Source organism: Penaeus vannamei, chromosome 39 (genome assembly GCF_042767895.1).
Source record: "Penaeus vannamei isolate JL-2024 chromosome 39, ASM4276789v1, whole genome shotgun sequence".
Lineage (NCBI taxonomy): Eukaryota > Metazoa > Arthropoda > Malacostraca > Decapoda > Penaeidae > Penaeus > Penaeus vannamei.
In genome coordinates, this window is record NC_091587.1 from 26,371,091 (window position 1) to 26,393,590 (window position 22,500).

The 22,500-nt window shown below is 35.5% G+C and overlaps 9 protein-coding genes across 10 annotated transcripts in view; all 9 read left to right on the top strand.

Moving 5' to 3' along the window:
- The window catches only part of LOC113811112 (pro-resilin-like), an 853-nt gene extending 668 nt beyond the window's left edge, over positions 1 to 185 (top strand). The window contains exon 3 of the mRNA XM_027362776.2: positions 1 to 185. This exon is cut by the window's left edge and continues 290 nt beyond it. Coding sequence (XP_027218577.2) covers positions 1 to 37 — 37 coding nt within the window. The 3' untranslated portion in view covers positions 38 to 185.
- The window catches only part of LOC113811113 (pro-resilin-like), a 49,310-nt gene that overhangs the window by 16,058 nt on the left and 10,752 nt on the right, over positions 1 to 22,500 (top strand). The gene's annotated exons all lie outside the window — the stretch shown is intronic.
- LOC113805063 (pro-resilin-like) lies at positions 1,983 to 2,919 on the top strand. The gene is made up of 3 exons (XM_027355971.2): positions 1,983 to 2,060; positions 2,169 to 2,243; positions 2,469 to 2,919. The coding sequence occupies exons 1-3, from the start codon at positions 2,049 to 2,051 to the stop codon at positions 2,814 to 2,816; spliced, it is 435 nt and encodes a 144-aa protein (XP_027211772.2). The 5' UTR covers positions 1,983 to 2,048; the 3' UTR covers positions 2,817 to 2,919.
- On the top strand, positions 5,334 to 6,239 carry LOC138859912 (pro-resilin-like). Its single transcript, XM_070116408.1, has 3 exons — positions 5,334 to 5,402; positions 5,553 to 5,627; positions 5,792 to 6,239. The coding sequence occupies exons 1-3, from the start codon at positions 5,391 to 5,393 to the stop codon at positions 6,137 to 6,139; spliced, it is 435 nt and encodes a 144-aa protein (XP_069972509.1). The 5' UTR covers positions 5,334 to 5,390; the 3' UTR covers positions 6,140 to 6,239.
- Positions 8,715 to 9,661, top strand: LOC113811111 (pro-resilin-like). The gene is made up of 3 exons (XM_027362775.2): positions 8,715 to 8,789; positions 8,951 to 9,025; positions 9,190 to 9,661. The coding sequence occupies exons 1-3, from the start codon at positions 8,778 to 8,780 to the stop codon at positions 9,535 to 9,537; spliced, it is 435 nt and encodes a 144-aa protein (XP_027218576.2). The 5' UTR covers positions 8,715 to 8,777; the 3' UTR covers positions 9,538 to 9,661.
- Positions 12,245 to 13,013, top strand: LOC138859913 (pro-resilin-like). Its single transcript, XM_070116413.1, has 3 exons — positions 12,245 to 12,300; positions 12,386 to 12,460; positions 12,592 to 13,013. Exons 1-3 carry the CDS (start codon positions 12,289 to 12,291, stop codon positions 12,922 to 12,924), a joined length of 420 nt encoding a protein of 139 aa, XP_069972514.1. The 5' UTR covers positions 12,245 to 12,288; the 3' UTR covers positions 12,925 to 13,013.
- LOC113811116 (pro-resilin-like) lies at positions 15,385 to 16,182 on the top strand. The gene is made up of 3 exons (XM_027362783.2): positions 15,385 to 15,444; positions 15,553 to 15,627; positions 15,761 to 16,182. The coding sequence occupies exons 1-3, from the start codon at positions 15,433 to 15,435 to the stop codon at positions 16,091 to 16,093; spliced, it is 420 nt and encodes a 139-aa protein (XP_027218584.2). The 5' UTR covers positions 15,385 to 15,432; the 3' UTR covers positions 16,094 to 16,182.
- On the top strand, positions 18,558 to 19,406 carry LOC113811114 (pro-resilin-like). Its single transcript, XM_027362781.2, has 3 exons — positions 18,558 to 18,627; positions 18,733 to 18,807; positions 18,966 to 19,406. The coding sequence occupies exons 1-3, from the start codon at positions 18,577 to 18,579 to the stop codon at positions 19,296 to 19,298; spliced, it is 459 nt and encodes a 152-aa protein (XP_027218582.2). The 5' UTR covers positions 18,558 to 18,576; the 3' UTR covers positions 19,299 to 19,406.
- Positions 21,924 to 22,500, top strand: part of LOC113811117 (pro-resilin) — an 820-nt gene continuing 243 nt past the window's right edge. Inside the window, exons 1-3 of the mRNA XM_027362784.2 lie at positions 21,924 to 21,985; positions 22,090 to 22,164; positions 22,334 to 22,500. The exon at positions 22,334 to 22,500 is cut by the window's right edge and continues 243 nt beyond it. Of these exons, the coding sequence (XP_027218585.2) occupies positions 21,974 to 21,985; positions 22,090 to 22,164; positions 22,334 to 22,500 (254 nt within the window). The 5' untranslated portion in view covers positions 21,924 to 21,973. The remainder of the gene's footprint in view (positions 21,986 to 22,089; positions 22,165 to 22,333) is intronic.

The following is a 22,500-nucleotide window of genomic DNA, read 5'->3' on the forward strand; positions in this document are numbered from 1 at the left end:
CCTGGAGGACAGGCCACCAAGGCCAGTCTACTCCTAGGATTCCGACGAATCTAAGTAAATTTTTGAACCCTTTTTAAGACTTTTGAAGGTAGACATGGAAATGCAATCTATCATTTGTATTTAATGCTTATTTATTTGTAAATCTAAAGACAATAAAGAGCAGTTTTGAACATGAAAAACAAAAATTGGTTCTTATAAGCATATAACTTAAAAAGACGGAATATATTTTGTACTACATGTATTGTATATATACATATACATAAACACACACACATATATACATATATATATATATATATATATATATATATATATATATATATATATATATATATATATATATATATATATATATATATATATATATATATATAATTTATATATGTATATAAGTGTATATATACTAAACTATTAGTTCCCAACATTTTTATCATTCTGTGGCGTCCGACCAATATATATTAGCTTCCATGGCCCAATTCAGAGAATCTTCTTTTCAGATTCAGTTAATACTAGTTTTAAAAATTGTAATCACATAAAAAAAAAAAAAATCAATTAAATGTGACGTTATTATTTTCACATCCCTCTATCCTTCTACGTATTAGCGATCTGAGTTTTACGTCGTTACTGTGAGTTCGGCGAAATCATGAGCCTTGTATCTAAAAGTCTAATCTTCTAGTTAGAGATCACACTTTCTGGCAGCAAAACAGACTGCCTGGGATTCTCATCCCATTGAACGGTGAACAATGTATAGATTGTAAGTGTCGCAAATGTGTTGATGGAAACAAAATCAATACAGGAATACCATGTCCCTAATTTTCTCTTTTTCCTGATAATCCCTATTGTAGTTACGCTCAGCACCTATTAGATTAGAACTCAGAGAATACAACGGAGCACTATGAATGATCATGATAATGATACAATAAAGAAATTACATGTTAATTTCTAATCATAATATTGCAAATAACTTGACTATCATCTCTAATCACGTGATCTATCCCATCAAAAGTACATTTCTATCTCTTACCTTCTTTGCTTGTGACTATCTGTGACTGTCTGCCTTTGTGTCTCTATCTCTCTGATGGGTAGAAAAGGGGAATTTAATATATCTCTGAAAGAACATCATTGTCACAAATTTAAACATAATTGTAAAGGAGGGTCAGTTATGTGTATGGATTTCTTATACGACGGATAAACTTCTTGTTGTAATAACATTCGTTACATAATAACGTTTTAAAACTCGAGAATTAATAGTAAGCGCTCATTTGATGAAACTGACATATGGAATTGCACTACATCTTTATAAATAATTATGAGGCATATTGCGTAACCGAAATGCATAAAACCTATATTCATGATTTTAGAAAACGCACCTCTACATAATAAACAATTTTATATGTATGTTATAACATTCAGCTCTAAAGGCCTTTGGCTCTAAATTTATCGCTGTGTGACGACAAATCAGAGGGAATTATTTAAAAGTAAAAAATTGTGCTGTTGTACACAGACAGTTTTGTTTAGTATACTAACCAGACATTTTTTTTGTGTGTGTTTGTGTGTAAAAGATTTATCCACGTGTTGTGGTTAGACGTTATATTGTACAAAACTTTAAGGATAACTGTTATCATAAACCTTTTGTTGTGCAATTTCTAGATCATTGCCTGGGGCATTGGAGTAGATAATTTAGTACCTAAAGTAGATGTGGAATATGAATATGGATTTATAAATACTTGTATAAACTTTGATAAAAGAGTGTACACACTCACCACCATACATATCCTGTAATTCACTCATTTACAATCATCTCATCATTATCAACTTTTACTGTTGATATAATGATTTATGAAAACGCTTAGCTAAGAGAGAAAAAAAGTTTGCTGCTGTACAAAAAAGGGTTACAGACTTCGTAAATATATTCTGTCCAGCAGATACCAGTACCTGGTACCGCCAGCTAGCAGCCGGCATAAAAACAAGCGCACGTGGACCAGGACTTTGGTATATAAAGGACAACGGAGGATATAGCATCACTCATTCATTGAGAAGCAACAGTCATGAACACCAAGGTAGGTGCACATATCTTTTATGTAAAACTGATGTTGATGACCTGATCTTATGGAAGCAACAGCGATATCGCCTTGACTGTAAATGTTCATATATCCTACTCACTGTAGGTCTTCATCCTGCTTGGTCTGGCAGCAGTCGTTGCTGCAGACAGCCGTGAGATTTTCGCCTATGGACCTCCTCAAGTTAGTGTGTTCTGATTTTTGTAATAAATTTCGATAGAAATACTAACAGAATTAATTTACAGTGGACAAAAAATAGAATCGAGGCTATGTAGTATATTTTCCGAAAATGGGATATTATAAAATAATAATAATAATAATAATAATAATAATAATAATAATAATAATAATAATAATAAATAAATAATACATAATGCTCTTCCTCTCAAATAATGTTACTCTTTTAAGGGTTCTTCCGAAGAGTCATTCGAGTCGTACGAGTCAGGAGAAGCCAAGTACGACTTCAATTATGCCGTTCAGCACGAAGACTCCGGCAACGACTTCGGACACCAGGAAGCCCGTGACGGCGAACACACTCAGGGATCCTACTACGTGAGGCTTCCCGACACCCGTCTGCAGAACGTCAAGTACTTCGTGGACGGCGACGACGGCTACGTGGCCGAGGTCAACTACGAGGGCGAGGCTCGTTTCCCCGACTCGTATGAGTCTGCCTCCTTCGAATCTGTTTCCTTCGAGTCCCGGGAGTACAAGCCACCAAGTCCCGTATATACCTATGACTCCAACGAGTCCAAGTAAATTTGTAATTTGTTGTCAGTTGAAACAAGATAGCAGACCTAGGATTTTCATGTAGGATAATTATTGTATATTTATTACAAAATATAATGGAAGCATGTGTAAATACCCGTTTTCTTTACAAAGCCTAGTTTAGTGTCAAAAATGAGATGCAAAGTCCTTTGTTTACGTGTATATAGTTTTTACACGATCATACTCCTAACATTCGCTAAGAGTAACGCAATGTGCACAACCCTTCTTCCCAATCTCTTCATGATTACTTTAAGCAAAGAGTTACATTACAGAGACTGAATGAGGAAATCAAATGGCGACGTTGACAGTCGTTACGGCAGTGATATAAACGCCTACTGAGTCAAACGTTCAAGATATTCATTAATGCTCTATGTATAATTCCTTCCTTTAGAGATAACTATAATCTAGAGTGACCTATATGTCATTTCATTAAGAAACGTCACAGGGGCAATGTGTTAACTGAGAACTTTGTAATGTTCATTTTACGAGGTTACCTCGATAGCCCAAGCCTTCCGCCTTAAATGTGTAATTGCGCAATCTCTTTAAAAAGTGAAAATTAAAAGGCATTTTTTTTTCTTTAATGTTCTTGGGATTTCATCTTAATAATTTTTTTCCATGGTTCACAGACACATGCTTGCGATAACTTCACAGAAATTGAAGCACACCTATAGCAATACACTTCCTTGCAACGTTGCATTCTGAGTAGGGTACTTATTACTCTGAAATATTTAAAATTTTCAGACGATTGTCCTTCTAAGCAAGGTGATTTAGTAAGTCTTTGGATAGAAATGGAATGGAATAAGATAATAGAGATGTTCCACAAAGCTGTACCCTAAGTTTACTATATATGAACAGGCATATTTTGCCCAAAGCGCATAATCTATGATTTATAGAATTCCTCTCTCCCTCTCCCTTTCTGTCTCTACTTTTCTTTCTTTTCCTTTCCATCTCCTTTTCTTTCTCTCTCTTTTTCCTACATTTTATTTCTTTCTCTTTCTCACATCTTTTTTTTTCTCTTCCTTTCTCTCTCTTTAACTTTTCACAAAATCTAAACTGCCTGCTAAGTATACACATGTCTAGTAAAATATATCACCCAGATTGCACAATGTATGATCTGCTGACAAATTTGATTTTAGTTATAAGAAAATGTCTCAATTGTGAATTCTGTTGTAGATAGATCTACTAAAACTAGCGAACAACATTTTGATTGCGAGTAAGGCAAGTACATTTACCCTCTACCTGCTTCTTTTTCTAGTTAGATCTTTAGATAGAAAAAGAAGGCTATAAGGTAACAGAGGAAATCTTCAGCATTTTTACAAAGCTAAACTGTGCGATTACTATATATATCACAAGTATGTCTAACTTAAACCGCATAATTTATGGACCATCTCTCTCTCTCTCTCTTGTTTATTTATTTATTTATCATCATTTTTTGTTAGAGGTTTTCACAGAATCTAAACTGTTTAGTAACTGTACATATTTCTAAAAGGAAGTGCCGCCCAGACTGTTCAATTTAGGATCTGTTGACATATGTGAAAACAGCTTTAAGAATATTTCTACATAGACCAACTTCTGTTGATTTTAAACTTACTACCTGTTGCTTACATTTTAAACTCAAATGTAGTTATATTTAAATGTCAAATGATTGTTAACCCCATACTATACCTAGGGGCGACATTTGAGGGGGTGGGCATCGGGATTGCTTGAGTCCACTGACGTCTGTATAGAGTAGGTAAAAAAAGAAGAGAGAGAGAGAGAGAGAGAGGGAGAGAGAGAGAGAGAGAGAGAGAGAGAGAGAGAGAGAGAGAGAGAGAGAGAGAGAGAGAGAGAGAGAGAGAGAGAGAGAGAGAGAGAGAGAGAAATACGGGCTTATGATTTATAAAATAAAGGTGTTTTAAAATTTTATATGAGTGAAGTAAGCCTTAAAGTGATAGTAGCACAGTAGGGGCACAATTGGAAGATTATGTGTTGAAGTACTGTGTTCGCGTACGACCTAATGTCCATTCCATGTAGCTTTAGAAAGAATTTGAAATAAATTAGACTCTCAATTAGAATCTGGTACCTCAATAATATATTTGCCCCTCGCATATGAAATTTAAAGTAGCGCCATTGAGTAACCACTGTTGAACTTCCCTTTATAATTGCAGAGAAAGTATGTAAAGCATATTTTCTTTGTGTTTATATAGCATACCATAAACGCATATTTACTTACTTATTAGGAATATAGACCTTGTATACATACATATAATCATTCATAAACTGTAAGGTAAGTGCCTGTATTTCTGCTCGTACGTAATGTTGTATATAAACATGTAATACGAGATATGTAATTATATGCATGGACATACATATTAATGTAATCATTTACAAAGTTGTTTAGTCTGAAAAGAAGTTCAAGATGCATGGAAACAGATTACTAACCTTGGAAATATGCTACTTTTGTTCAGCAGATTTCACTACCAGCCACCACAGTACGCATAAAAACTAGTGTAGGCGCTTCAGGACTTTGGTATATAAAGGACATTAGCAGGTGAAGTATTACTCACTCCTTGAGAAGCTTAAGTCATGAACACAAGGGTAAGTACACATATATGTTGAAGAAGTGATTGTGATGGATGTGAAGCAGTAGTGCACATATGGAAGAAGTGATACAAATCATCGTGTGAAGCAAAAGAACAGCACAAGCATTACCGATGTCACAAATACGATCACCTTTTTTTTCTCTAGGTATACATCCTCCTTGGTCTGGCAGCCGTCGTTGCTGCAGACAGCCGTGAGATTTTCGCTTATGGTCCTCCTCGGGTAAGAGTGTTACATTCGTTAAAATCAGTCTAGAGGCAAATCATAAAAGGAAAGGTAACTGGAAAAACGAGGTGACAGATCACGAGGATATGTAATGTATTTTCACGTGACTTTATACAAAAATATATCGGCATGAACCACATAAATAACATTTTTCATTACAGGGTTCCTCCGAAGAGTCATTCGAGTCGTACGAGTCAGGAGAAGCCAAGTACGACTTCAGTTATGCCGTGAAGCACGAAGACTCCGGCAACGACTTCGGACACCAGGAAGCCCGTGACGGCGAACTCACTCAGGGATCCTACTACGTGAGGCTTCCCGACACCCGTCTGCAGAACGTCAAGTACTTCGTGGACGGCGACGACGGCTACGTGGCCGAGGTCAACTACGAGGGCGAGGCTCGTTTCCCCGACTCGTATGAGTCTGCCTCCTTCGAATCTGCTTCCTTCGAGTCAAGGGAGTACAAGCCACCAAGTCCCGTATATACCTATGATTCCAACGAGTCCAAGTAAATTTGTAATTTGTTGTCAGTTGAAACAAGATAGCAGACCCACGATTTTCATGTAAGATAATTATTGTATATTTATTGCAAAATATAATGGAAGCATGTGTCAATACCCGTTTTTTTACAAAGCCTAGTTTAGTGTCAAAAATGAAATGGAAAGTCCTTTGTTTACGTGTTTATAGTTTTTACACGATCATACTCCTAATATTCGCTAAGAGTAACGCAATGTGCACAACCCTTCTTCCCAATCTCTTCATGATTACTTTAAGCAAAGAGTTACATTACAGAGACTGAATGAGGAAATCAAATGGCGACGTTGACAGTCGTTACGACAGTGATATAAACGCCTACTGAGTCAAACGTACAAGATATTTATTAATGCTCTATGTATAATTCCTTCCTTTAGAGCCATCTATAATCTAGAGTGGCCTATATGTCATTTCATTAAGAAACGCCACAGGGGCAATGACGTTAACTGAGAACTTTATAATGTAATCAGACTGATGTTACCAGGTTACCTCGATAGACCAAGCCTTCCGCCTTAAATGTGTAATTGCGCAATCTCTTTAAAAAATGAAATTTAAAAGGCATTTTTTTTTCTTTAATGTTCTTGGGATTTCATCTTAATAATTTTTTTCCATGGTTCACAGACACATGCTTGTGATAACTTCACAGAAATTGAAGCACACCTATAGCAATACACTTCCTTGCAACGTTGCATGCTGAGTAGGGTACTTATTACTCTGAAATATTTACAATTTTCAGACGATTGTCCTTCTAAGCAAGGTGATTTAGTAAGTCTTTGGATAGAAATAGAATGGAATAAGATAATAGAGATTTTCCACAAAGCTGACCCCTAAGTTTACTATATATGACCAGGCATATTTTGCCCAAAGCGCATAATATATGATTTATAGAATTCCTCTTTCCCTCTCCCTTTCTGTCTCTACTTTTCTTTCTTTTCCTTCCCATCTCCTTTTCTTTTTCTCTCCTTTTCCCACATTTTCTTTCTCTCTCTTTCTCACATCTTTTTTTTCTCTTCCCTTCTCTCTCTTTAATTTTTCACAAAATCTAAACTGCCTGCTAAGTATACAAATGTCTAGTAAAATATATCACCCAGATTGCACAATGTATGATCTGCTGACAAATTTGATTTTAGTTATAAGAAAATGTCTCAATTGCGAATTCTTTTGTAGATATATTCACTAAAACTATCGAACTACAATGGGAGTGCGAGTTAGGCAAGTATATGTACCCTCTTCCTGTTTCTCTTTCTACTTAGGTCTTTAGATAGAAATTGAAGGCTATAAGGTAACAGAGGACATCTCCAGCTAAACTGTGCGATTACTATATATATCACAACAAGTATGTCTCACTTAAACCGCATAATCTATGATTTATGGACCATCTTTCTCTCTCTCTCTCTCTCTCTTTTTTTTTTTTTTTTTTTTTTTATATAGCTTTTCACAAAATCTAAACTGTTTAGTAACTACATATTTCTGAAAGGATGTACCGCCCAGACTGTTCAATTTAGGATCTGTTCACATATGTGATAACAGCTCTAAGAATATTTCACGATTTCGAAGTATTTCTGCATAGACCAACTTCTGTTGATTTTAAACTTGCTACCTGTTGCTTACGTTTTAAACTCGAATGTAGTTAAATTTAAATGTCAAATGAATTTTTAACCCCATACTCTACCTATGGGCGACATTTGAGGGGGTAGGCATCGGGAATGCTTGAGTCCACTGACGTTTGTATGGAGTAGGTAAAAAAAGAAGATGAAGAGAGAGAGAGAGAGAGAGAGAGAGAGAGAAAGAGAGAGAGAGAGAGAGAGAGAGAGAGAGAGAGAGAGAGAGAGAGAGAGAGAGAGAGAGAGAGAGAGAGAGAGAGAGAATTCGGGCTTATGAATTATAAAATAAAGGTGTTTTAAAATTTTATATGAGTGAAGTAAGCCTTAAAGTGATAGTAGCATAGTAGGGGCACAATTGGAAGATTATGTATTGAAGTACTCTGTTCGCGTAAATTGGCTACAAACTGTTGCATCCTTTTTGCCATACTACAGGTGATTACGACATAATATCCATTCCATGTAGCTTTAGAGAGAATTTGTATTATATTAGGCTCTCAATTAGAATCTGGTACCTCAATATATTTGCCCCTCGCATATGAAATCTGAAGTAGCGCCATTGACTAACCCCTGCTGAACTTCCCTTTATAATTGCAGAGAAAGTATGTAAAGCATATTTTCTTTGTGTTTATATAGCATACCATAAACGCATATTTACATACTTATTAGGAATATAGACCTTGTATACATGCATAAAATCATTCATAGACTGTAAGGTAAGTGCCTGTGTTTCTACTCGTACGTAATGTTGTATATAAACATTTAATACGAGATATGTAATTATATGCATGGACATACATATTAATGTAATCATTTACAAAGTTGTTTAGTCTGAAAAGAAGTTCAAGATGCATGGAAACAGGTTACTAACCTTGGAAATATGCTACTTTTGTTCAGCAGATTTCACTACCTGCCACCACAGTACGCATAAAAACTAGTGTAGGCGCTTCAGGACTTTGGTATATAAAGGACATTAGCAGGTGAAGTATTACTCACTCCTTGAGCAGCTTAAGTCATGAACACTAGGGTAAGTACACATATATGTTGAAGAAGTGATGCTGATGAATGTGAAGCAGTAGTACACATATTGAAGTGATACTTATCATCGTGTGAAGCAAAAGAACAGCACGGGCATTACCGATGTCACAAATATGATCATAATTAAATAAATAAACTTTTTCTCTCTAGGTCTTCATCCTCCTTGGCCTGGCAGCCGTCGTTGCTGCAGACAGCCGTGAGATTTTCGCTTATGGGCCTCCTCAGGTAAGAGTGTTACATTCATTAAAATCAGTCTAGAGGCAAATCATAAAAGGAAAGGTAACTGGGAAAACGAGGTGACAAAACAGAAGGATATGTAATGTATCTTCATGTGACTTTATACAAAAATATATCGGCATGAGCCACATAAATAAAATTTTTCATTACAGGGTTCCTCCGAAGAGTCATTCGAGTCGTATGAGTCAGGAGAAGCCAAGTACGACTTCAATTATGCCGTTCAGCACGAAGACTCCGGCAACGACTTCGGACACCAGGAAGCCCGTGACGGCGAACACACTCAGGGATCCTACTACGTGAGGCTTCCCGACACCCGTCTGCAGAACGTCAAGTACTTCGTGGACGGCAACGACGGCTACGTGGCCGAGGTCAACTACGAGGGCGAGGCTCGTTTCCCTGATTCCTACGAGTCTGCTTCCTTTGAATCTGCTTCCTTCGAGTCCCGGGAGTACAAGCCACCAAGTCCCGTATACACTTATGACTCCAACGAGTCCAAGTAAATTCTCCGTAACTCGACCGCAATTATGAAGAAAGATATGGAATGGCAGTGTATCTTTAGTATTTAATACTTATTTATTAATTGTAAAGTATAATAAACAGAGAGAAAAAATGATGTTTTTAGTAATAAGTAATCCTCATTATGGCCTTTGCCTAAATTATTTTTATTTACGAATAATGATGTAATGGTGTTGCATCCATACAGAAGAGCTTTCACCTTAAGCACTTAAATTTCGCCAGAATAATAATATTAATAATAGAGACATTGTAAAAGAAAGGAATATTAAATGTGATTACGTCCTATATGTTAGTAAGCGCAATACGAAAATCCCCATAACGGGGACGAATAATCATACCCATAACTTGACTCATTCTCCCTCTCTTTAAGACTTTCAAGACGCACTGATAAACTATATTGTAATTCTGTCTACTTTAATCATGTTTTAAAAATCAAGATGTGGGAAAGCGTTTCGTAAATAAAGCTATTATCCAAAAACGTACTGTGGATAGTAAATTACTTGTTATTTATCATTTAATCTCTACCATAATTAATGTTACATTGCCCCCTTCCGCTCCCTCTCTCTCCCTTCCTTCCTTTCTTCTTCCCTCACTCCCTCTCTTCCATCTACCCTCCCTCTCTCTCTCCTCTTCACTCCCTCTCCCTCTCCTCTTCCTCTCTATTCCTCTCCTCTGAATGTCTATCACGCTCTACAAGGTAAAAGATGGAATGCATCAAAATCGACGATCTATTAACCATTTCACAAAAACTAATATACCTATTTATTGTGTACATCTGTACACGGACCGCTAGACAGTATAAACTTCAATATTTATAGTTTGTATGATGATAATTTTAAGAACATGTCAGTCGTGCGAAAGAATGAAATTATTTTTGTAATTGCACTCCCTCCTTCATACTCATGTTTCGGAACTCGAGGTATACTGTGTGATTGCTGAATGAATATAGCTTTCACATTAAAATGTACACTGACATGTTGATATCTAATTATTAACAAGTTAATATTACCATATCAATATCATTATCAATGTCATATTACCAAATTAATATCATTATAGTGTTAATATTACCATAATATTATCAATTTAACACAACCATATTAATATTATTGCATATTTAATATTGCCATTTCAATGTTATTAAATTAAACTTAAAACTCTCATGGACATTATATAGTATTGCAACCATGGTATCCAAACGAATGAGTGTTTTCCGATATATATATATATATATATATATATATATATATATATATATATATATATATATATATATATATGTGTGTGTGTGTGTGTGTGTGTGTGTGTGTGTGTGTGTGTGTGTGTGTGTGTGTGTGTGTGAAACATAAATACATGTATATATAAACATGTATTTATATATAAATAAATGAATATATACATATACACATACGTATGCACATACACACACACACACACACACACACACACATATATATACATATATATATATATATATATATATATATATATATATATATATATATATATATATATATATATATACATACATATAGATACAGACACACAAATAAATATAATTATATATATACATATATATATACACACACACACCAACAGACATACACACACACACACGCACACACACACACACACACATAAATGTGTGTGTTTGTTAGGGCGTGTATATATGTGTGTATGTGTGTGTTTGTTGGGGCGTGTATATATGTGTGTATGTGTGTTTGTTGGGGCGTGTATATATGTGTGTATGTGCGTGTTTGTTGAGGCGTGTATATATGTGTGTATGTGTTTGACTGTGAATTTGCGTCTATATATATATATATATATATATATATATATATATATATATATATATATATATATGAATACCTAAACACACACACACACACACACACACACACACACACACACACACACACACACACACACACACACACACACACACACACACACACACATATTTTTGATTAAATAAATAAATACATACATACATACATACATACATACATACATACATACATATATATATATATATATATATATATATATATATATATATATATATATATATATATGTATGCATGCATATATGTGTATATATATATATATATATATATATATATATATATATATATATATATATATATATATATATATATATATGTATGCATGCATATATGTGTGTGTATATATATATATATATATATATGGTTAAATACACACACACACACACACACACACACACACACACACACACACACACACACATATATATATATATATATATATATATATATATATATATATATATATATATATATATATATATATGTGTATATACGTATTAACACATATTTATATGTATATATGAGTATATATAATGATTTTTTCCAGAAGTTATATTAAACAATAACACCTAGTCGTTAAATCTATTATACAATGAACACACTTGCATTTCACTTTTATGCAATGTTTGTGATCGCTCAGCATTTCAAATACTTATGTTCATGTTAAATTAATGTTACCGGCATTGTTACTTTTATTAGTCCAGAGAGGATGCGAATAAACAGGTCATTCTCCTTATAAATATAGTGTTTCTCTTCATGAGATTCCGGTACCTGGCACCGATGAGCAGTTAGCAGTACATACAAAAACTAGTACTTATTGCCTAGGACTTTGGTATATAAAGGACATGGGCGAGCACTGCACCACTCATTCCTGGACAAACTATAGTCATGAACACTAAAGTAGGCAGTCATTTTGGTACCATAAATGTTATATTTATTGGGTGATACGTATGTTTTAAGCATTAAGATAACCTCCTTTTTGCAGGTATTCATCCTTCTTGGTTTGGCAGCCATCGTTGCTGCAGACAGCCCTGAGATTTTTTCTTATGGACCTCCTCGTGTAAGTATTTCATTTACTAACAGTATTTTATGAAATAATGGAAAAGTCGGACGCTATGCAAGACGATAATAATTCGTGTATGAGTATATTGATAATAACAAACACAACGGTATAATATATATTCTTTACAGGATTCCTCCGAAGAGTCATTCGAGTCGTACGAGTCAGGAGAGGCCAAGTACGATTTCAATTATGCTGTTCAGCACGAAGATTCCGGCAACGACTTCGGACACCAGGAAACCCGTGACGGTGAACACACTCAGGGATCCTACTACGTGAGGCTTCCCGACACCCGTCTGCAGAACGTCAAGTACTTCGTGGACGGCGACGACGGCTACGTGGCCGAGGTCAACTACGAGGGCGAGGCTCGTTTCCCCGACTCGTATGAGTCTGCCTCCTTCGAGTCCCGGGAGTACAGGCCACCAAGGCCAGCCTACACCTATGACTCCGACGAGTCCAAGTAAATTGTCAGCTATTTGACCTCTGAATCATGATCTCGGACAAGGATTTTTATATTAGATATTTATTGTAAGTAAATTAGGAAATATGAACACTTGTTTGTTTAATGTAACCTCTTCCTTATTACTTTTCTATGAGCTTTTATAAACAACATTGCACTGCTAGAACTGAAGATAGCTCTTTGCTGTCTTAAGGAAAAAATACAATCAAATGGTAGTAATTACAGCCATCTAGCAAACACACATGTAAAAGATACACGCAAACTGAAGTAATATTTTAAGGAAAACATCTTTTCCAAGTTAATTTTCCTTGAAAGCTTCCAAATTCTGAATCAGGTTATTTGTCCTTTTCTCGAGAAACAGGAAATGGCAATAGTAATGTTAAACGGGAACTTTATTATATATCATTCATAACTTCATGGATGCAATCACAGACGCGCTCCTCTTTCCTATTATGAAATCTGATGTAATGATATTGCCTCAAGTGACCAGAGCTTTCACTTCAAATATGCAAGCACGTAATCGCTCTCTCTTTCTCTTAAAAAGGAGATTCAAATAGATCCTCGATTATTTATTTTTTTAATAATTTAATTATTTAATAGAATTAAGTAATCTAAAGTTTAACAACTTTTCACTGAAAATACATATAAGCTTAACTACCAACAAGTTGTGCAATGCAAATATCTGCAACACAGGAAATTCCTTGGGCATCCTATTACCCTCAGTTGTTGCAATCTGCAGGTGACTCTCTGTACCATAAAATTGATATATAATGAAATATGTTTCAGTTTTTTTCTTTCTTATTTTCAACTTTTGCTGTATTTAGGTTGACCGCTTATTACCCATCTTTAAAAATATACAGTTTGTGCGCTAGTGCTTGGTGAATATAGCCATTTTAATTAAAGGCAGTTTGAAATATAGGAAGAAGTTATTGGCTATTTTAGACATAGGAAACTGACAGCCACTTCGGTTTACAAGAATCTGTCTCGCTCTCCCCCTCTCTGATTCGTTCTAAACGGTAGAAAAGGTATTGTTTTCCTTTTCCTAATTTAGCGTGTCTGTTCCTCCACATTCTACAGAATTTATTAACCTTTCATGTTAAATATCTGGAATGATAGCACGCTCTAACTGGATAATAAGATATACCATGGTAATAACACGCCATTTCCATTTGAACACGACTAATTGAAAAGAAAAAAAATCTATTGGACTTCACTCCCTACTAGAGATTTGCAATGTGCATGATGCCTGAATGTAGTTGACATTTCCAGATATACAAATACATCCTTTGAATTTATTTTGCTACACACTATTGCCAAATTGATCTGCATAAAACTCTTATTTATGATTATACGGAATGTACATATTCATGAAAACGTACTTTTGTGTGTATATTTGTGCTAATAAAAATCATGAATTATGGTTTGGTCCTTGTTAATTCAATCAATTTGTGGCGGTCTGTTTATTGTGCTTTCAAATTATCCCCTGTGCATAGGGAAGAGACGGAGTAACCATTCACTGGCAGTGATAGGACTAGAAGCGCTTCAGCAATATTACTACTCCATACCACACATATGCGTGCGATATGATAATCTTATATCCAACAATTTCCTAATGATATATACCAATAAGCCTCATCAGGGACTTGATGTAACCCCTGGGTAAAGATGAGAAATCGGGGGCAGATTTCTCGTGGTACCCTAACAGCATTTACACTAATGCACTGGAACTGGCCAGACTGTTTTGTCACCACATACCTCCGTGAATCAGGTTTCTCTGCCACACTAACACTAAACAAGAGAATCATGTCGGCGATAACTTTACTCGTTTATTGCTTCATTGATAATGATGGTACTTTTGTTTGTTTGATTGATAGACGTTAATTTCATATACTATAAAAAGGGACGATGAAAGTATGATCCATTTTTTGCTATGGCTTTGTAGAGTTCTTACTTCGGCTAAGTTGGAATAAAAGAAAATACATAGAACCGGGGAGACCAATATGAAGAATGCGGCTTAATAAAAATGCACCGATATGATATTGATAAAGTATAATTGATTGTTTGGAATCATCTCCGCCAACAGCTAAGGTCATCAGCGGAGAATGCTTTGCGAGATAAAATGTTAAAATATTGTAAACGTTTAAGAATCAATAAATAAAGTCTCTCATTCATATATACATATGATTCATAGACTTGCCTTTATATTAAGTTAAATTTCCTATAAACTCATGGATATTTATTATGTAAAGTGATTATTTTCATTATCACAAATAGATATTTTTTCTCTATATCAATTCATTTACCAATTTATTTATATACAAAGATGACCACTGATGATGCACGGAAAGAGGTCATCGGCTTTGTAAATATATTGCTCCTGTTCAGAAATCCATATCTGACACCGAAGAGCAGTTAACAGTACGTATAAAAACTAGAACAAGTGGACTGGGACTTTGGTATATAAAGGACATCGACGGGTACAGCATCACTCATTCCTTGAGAAAGTACAGCCATGAACACTAAGGTAGGTGTGCATATATCTGCTCTAGAAAATATATTAATAACTGTGTGATGTAGAAGCATCATGATCACTGCCTGTGCTAAGAATGTTAAGATTACCTTTTCACTTTAGATCTTCATCGTCCTTGGTCTGGCAGCCGTCGTTGCTGCAGACAGCCCCGAGATTTTCGCTTATGGACCTCCTAGGGTAAGTATTTATATCTCATCGATATTCAAGGGAAATAATAGTAGAAAAAACAGGATTACCGAATATACTTGTATCCATTTTCGTTTGATAGTGTTATAAAGAAAATTGATCCACATGTATGTTACTCTTTCAGGATTCCTCCGAAGAGTCATTCGAGTCGTACGAGTCAGGAGAAGCCAAGTACGACTTCAATTATGCTGTTCAACACGAAGACTCCGGCAACGACTTCGGACACCAGGAAGCCCGTGACGGTGAACACACTCAGGGATCCTACTACGTGAGGCTTCCCGACACCCGTCTGCAGAACGTCAAGTACTTCGTGGACGGCGACGACGGCTACGTGGCCGAGGTCAACTACGAGGGCGAGGCTCGTTTCCCCGACTCGTCTGAGTCTGCCTCCTTCGAGTCCCGGGAGTACAGGCCACCAAGGCCAGCCTACACCTATGACTCCGATGAGTCCAAGTAAATTGTCAGCTATTTGACCTCTGAATCATGATCTCGGACAAGGATTTTTATGTAAGATATTTATTGTAAATAAATTAGGAAATATGACCACTTGTTTGTTTAATGTCTCAGTTTTTATTATCAAAAATATGTTAAACTCCCTCCTCGTGTTTTTGGCTTTCATACTAAACCTTATGCTTAGGCCTTCTCCATCGCTTTTCTACAAGTTTAATTAACCAACTCTGTAATTCACCATTTAAAAAATACAAATTACAGAATTAAGGTTCAAGCCGAATATTGATGTTGACAGCTGTGAGCATTAAAGCGGTGCTCTGAAAGTACAAACCAAGATAAAGTTACAAGATACTATTCTGCACGTACCCATTCTTTAAACTGATTTTAAAATTGTTTTAGAACCACCCATGAATAAACAAATAGATTAAAATCATAATGAACCGTAGTAACTGGTCAGATCACGTAGAAACTTTAAGTTCACACAAAGTATTATACGTCAGTTTGCACTTACAAACATTTTATTAGAATTTCAGCATTTCAACCGCAAGGCGTCACCTAATGCAGGTACCATATAAAAAAGTAAACATGATATTATTATGACATTTATACTTGTGCTTTTTGGTATCGCTAAACTTGTAATTTTTACCATTGGTAGCGAAGCCTTAAGTTTGATATTTTTATTAGTTAATGCTTGTTTTATATATATATATATATATATATATATATATATATATATATAATATATTTTCTGTACAGTTATGGTAACAAATTTATGCCTTACCTAACCCTTTCGATCCTGCCGACCCTGAACGTATATTTCATATTTATATGAGATGGATGTCAATTTCACACTAAAATAGTCATAGGATGTCAAAATCGCAATAGAAATGCTGAGAGTTGAAGGGGAGCTCGTAAAAGCAAGTAAAGTATGCAAATAAGTATAATTGGTCGGCGGGTTTGCTTGAGATGCGAGGTCAGAGGCGGTCAAACTACTCGGAATTCGGTTGTTTATACAGTTTGAGGCCAAATTTATGTACACACACACACACACACACACACACACACACACACACACACACACACACACACACACACATATATATATATATATATATATACATACATATATATATATATATATATATATATATATATATATATATATATATATATATATATATATTAGAAAATCCCATCTCCAACCCCTGTCCTCTTTAGATATTTTAATTATGCAGTACTTATTGGTTATATCACCAACAATGTCACGTACGGATGTTCCTTGTTTAGTCAGCTGAACCCTTGGCCACTGTCTTTTTCTTTACTTGTATGTTTGCTAAATCTATTTCTTTTTCTGCACTTTGTGAGTGTTGAAACATGGATACCACGTGGGTATAAAACCAAACTATCTAACACCCTTATCTTAAGCTTATGCGTGTGCATCGACGATAAATACAAAGAAATGTATTTATTTGAATATTTTAGCTTTCTCGTGCTTTGTCTGTAGTCAGATCTCGTCCGTATTTTTTCTGCTGGACATTCGCACTGTAGGCATGTCACGGATCTCGCCAATCTGGACATTAAATAAACTGCTGCTGCGGATAGACTGTTTTACGTAGAATGGTTGCTCGATCTTTGAAGAGCAAGGTATAGTCTACATATAGGTAGATATTCTATGCAAATCTCTATTAAGATACACAATCGTTACACAACTGATAATTCCTCAGTATATGTACGCTAACTACAAAAAGGTCCTCTTCCCGAAATACTATCGAAAAAGCAAACAATGCATTATACCTGATTTGATTATGTATAAATGTTCCCATAGAAGAACATACAATTCTTTCAATTGACCTTGGCATTACATATATACTTAAACTTATTTAAATATGTATATCTCTATATATAATCACGTTTTTTTTTCTAAGATTCCTAATTGCATTGTTAAAACTTTACAGTAGTTATAGCAGCACTTAATGAAATTGTCATATTTGCATCTACATACATTATCTTGTTGAATACTTAACCAGTACTGCATAAATCTATATTTTCATTTATATAGAACAAACACGTACACGTAAAATATTTCCATACGTAAGTATAATAGGCATACCATAATATTAACAAAATGACTTGTTAATAGTACAGACCTTGATGAAAGATACTACATACACATGTAAGCATTCATACATTGTAATGTATTCCCCCGTAAAAAACAAAAAAATGCAATGGAAGAATAACACACAACTCAGAGGCCAAATCATGTATATATATTGTAGTTGTAGAATTACTACTAAATTCTAGTAGTAGATAAAAATTTTCTTTACGAAACCGTTTAGGTAAGAAAAGAAATATACTGACGAAGCACAGAATACGTCACTGACCTTGTCTACGTTTGCTTCTCTTCGGAAGTTTCCGGTACCTGGCACCGATGGGCAGTTAGTACAAAAACTAGTGCTGGAGCATCAGGACTTCAGTATATAAGGAATATCAATGGGTGCAGCATCACTCATTCCTTGGGAAGCTACAATCATGAACACCAAAGTAAGTAAACATGCCTGTGCTAGAGGTAATGTTAAATGCGTGTGATGTAGAAGGAACACAGGCATTTCCCATAGTAAACATTTACTGATAATGTCTTCACTATAGGTCTTCATCCTTCTTGGTCTGGCAGCTGTCGTGTTTGCAGACAGCCCAGAGATTTTCGCTTATGGACCTCCTCGGGTAAGTGAGATCTAATAACAATAGTCAAGGAATATGAAGGCAGAGAATAAAATGAAACAAAAAGGTCACACTGATTAAGCATGACAAAAAGGATATAATTAATTTACAGTTAAAAATATATCATAAGAGCACATAATTCTATTTATTTCCACTTTTAGGATTCTTCCGAAGAGTCATTCGAGTCATACGAGTCAGGAGAAGCCAAGTACGACTTCAATTATGCTGTTCAGCACGAAGACTCCGGCAACGACTTCGGACACCAGGAAGCCCGTGACGGTGAAGACACTCAGGGATCCTACTACGTGAGGCTTCCCGACACCCGTCTGCAGAACGTCAAGTACTTCGTGGACGGCGACGACGGCTACGTGGCCGAGGTCAACTACGAGGGCGAGGCTCGTTTCCCCGACTCCTTCGAGTCCGCTTCCTTCGAGTCCCGGGAGTACAGGCCACCAAGGCCAGTCTACACCTATGACTCCGACGAATCCAAGTAAATTGTCAGATAGTTGAACTCTGAATGTTGATCACGGACAAGGATTTTTTTTTCTTTTAGATAAAATATTTCGTGTGTATTTATTACAAAATATAATATGACAACTGAAGGTTACGATTTTTTCTTGGGTAATTCCTTAGTATTGTTAATAAAAAAAAAGGAAAAAAAAAATCAAGGGAAATGGAAACAGCAGAGACAATTAATTCCTTGGTGACAGTGCTTGTGGAACAATATATACTAAAACTAGAGTGAATATAATATATGCCATGGTATTCCAGCACAAAGTTCTATGCCTATGTCCCAGATTAGGACCTGCAGCCGATTCTCCACAGCCCAGTTCTTGAGAGGAGGACGTAAGTACGAAAGTTCATAGAGGCGGTCATTGCTGAATCATATTGTGCAATTAAAAAAAATAATAAAAATAAAAATCAGCAGTAAAACCACAAAACGTGACCTGACACACGTAACACATGTAAGGAATTAAACAGTTATTATTTGGTGTTGTTTATATTTGTTCATACGTATTTATGAATCATGTAGTTTGGCAGCCAAGCCTTGTGTTTTCAATTTTTCAGTCAATGGTATTATCATTATTATTACTTATGTGAATATATCTATCTATATCTATCTATCTATCTATCTATATTAGTACGAGCATGGTGATAATTGTGGAATTCCTACCCACCCAACCCCCAACTCACCCAACCCAACAACCCGTTCCTATGGGCCAATTGGCTCTCACACGACGTAGCTAAATCTCCCATCCGTTGTCGTGTAGCATTGCTGGACGACCTTTGCAGTTAGACGAAATTCGACAAATACGATTTTTGCAAACATTTTATTCTATCATATAATGTTGCAACATATATTCGAAGGCATACCGTATGTCATATGTGCAACATTCATTCATAAATATGTATATACATTACATATGTGTGTTTACGTTTATCAGCCAATCAACATTATTTCTATATATACATCAATCATATGATAGACTATCACAAAATCTCATATATGCTATTATAGACTATAATGCATATATTGCGGGGGGTAATAAGTCAATTTCAACACCAAAAGGAGTCGAAAGATGTCAACACCAACTCGGAAATACTGGGAGGGGAAGATAAGAGAGTAAAAGGAATGGAAGTGTTTGTAAAGGAAAAGTGTAAGTAAATTAAAAGAAATATAAAGGAGAAGAGGGTAAATAATGATGCGTGTATAGAGGCAGGGACGTGAGTGATGAAACATGAGCAGGGAATGAGTGGTGTGTCACGTATGTTAAGCCGTGTTCAGATGAATGGCCTTGCTCGGCGGGCGTGTCCAAGAAGTGATGTCAGAGGTGGTCAGACTACTTAGAATTCGGTTGTTTATCCAGTACTTCGCTTATCTCCATTACTCGTATCGACAAGGCTGTAGTCTGTAATTTTGGTTTTGATGTCCAGACTGATTTTAGTAATGAAAAGCTTGGGTAATACTTAACATACATATAAGTTTTGCGTCTCAGGTCGTACCGTAAATCAGTGGTTCCCAAGCTTATTGTCTAGGAAATTTCTAGAATATCTTCACCTCCACCTCCTTCTTTTTTTAAGTATATAAATTTTTATAGTACTATTGGTTATATCAACAATAATGTCAAGTAAGGATGACTCAATACAACTTCGCATTTATGTATGTTGCTTGCTTAATTAGTTTTTTTTTTTTTTTTTTTTTTGCTTAGTTGATAGCTAGAATAATGTCTTTTGCGACATTTAGTGAATTTTGGAACACTGATATATTGTGGGCGTAAGATCAAAATAGTTAACACCCTTACCTCAATCCTATGCGTGTGCATTGACTGTAAAGGCAAGGAAAATTATTCACTTCATTGACTCCTTGGTGCTTTGTCTGCAGCAGATCTCCATAATTCCTGTTTCTCCGTGTCTCTGTTCTTCTGTCCGTTCGCAGCGAGGCATGTCATGTGTTCTCGCTGGAATTCACAGCAAGGATGTACTTTTTCTAACTAGACTGGCGGCTGTTTACTGCTGCTTAAAGACACGAAATTACTATAAAATTTATAAAACTCAGTATACGTATGTTAACTTAAAAAAGACCCAGTACAGTAATTATTATGTGAATAGCAAAATAAATCAGTACTTTGTACACGATTTCATTATATATATGAATTTTCTAGGAGTAAAGTTTACAATTCTTTTAATGATCTTCACATTTACTTAAACACAAACGTAGCATTTCTATACATTAGCCTGGTTGTATATTTGTCAGCATATCAAGCTTAAACTACCTAATGTATGCATTATAGGCAGATATTGTAACCTGTATCATTATTTTATTTATATATTATTAGTAACAATAGTAGTAAAAGTAGTATCAATAAAAATAGTAGTAGTAGTTGTAGTTGTGGTAAAAGTAGTAGTGGAGCTATTATTACTACAATTTCTATTATATGTTGGTATGTATTTACCAAAACGTTCAGTTCAAAAACAAAGATATAATGTCGTTGCCCCAAAACAGGTCGCTGACCTAGTGAATATGTTGCTTCTCATCGGAAGATTCCGGTACCTGGCACCGATGGGAAGTTAGCAAGAAGTATAAAAACTAGTACAAATGGACCATGAATCAGGTATATAATGGACATCAGCAGGTGAAGCATCACTTATTCCTTAAAACGTTACAATCATGAACACGAAGGTTAGTTTACCATATATGCTTTATACGTGTTGTTAATAACCCTGTGTAGAAGCAACGCAGGCATTGTCCAGAGTATTCATATACTCGTAATTTCTTCACTATAGGTCTTAATCCTCCTTGGTCTGGCAGCCGTCATTGCTGCAGACAGCCCAGAGATTTTCGCTTATGGACCTCCTCGGGTAAGTATGATTTATTCATTTTAACGAAATTGAAGGAAAATGAAGGCAAAGAAATTGAAACGTTAAGGTCACGTCTATTATACTTAAGATAAATTTAATACGTTTTCAATAAACAGTATATCATAAGATGAAATATTTAATTCTACTTAAACAATGTTACTCTTTTCAGGATTCTTCCGAAGAGTCATTCGAGTCGTACGAGTCAGGAGAAGCCAAGTACGACTTCAGTTATGCCGTTCAGCACGAAGACTCCGGCAACGACTTCGGACACCAGGAAGCCCGTGACGGTGAAGACACTCAGGGATCCTACTACGTGAGGCTTCCCGACACCCGTCT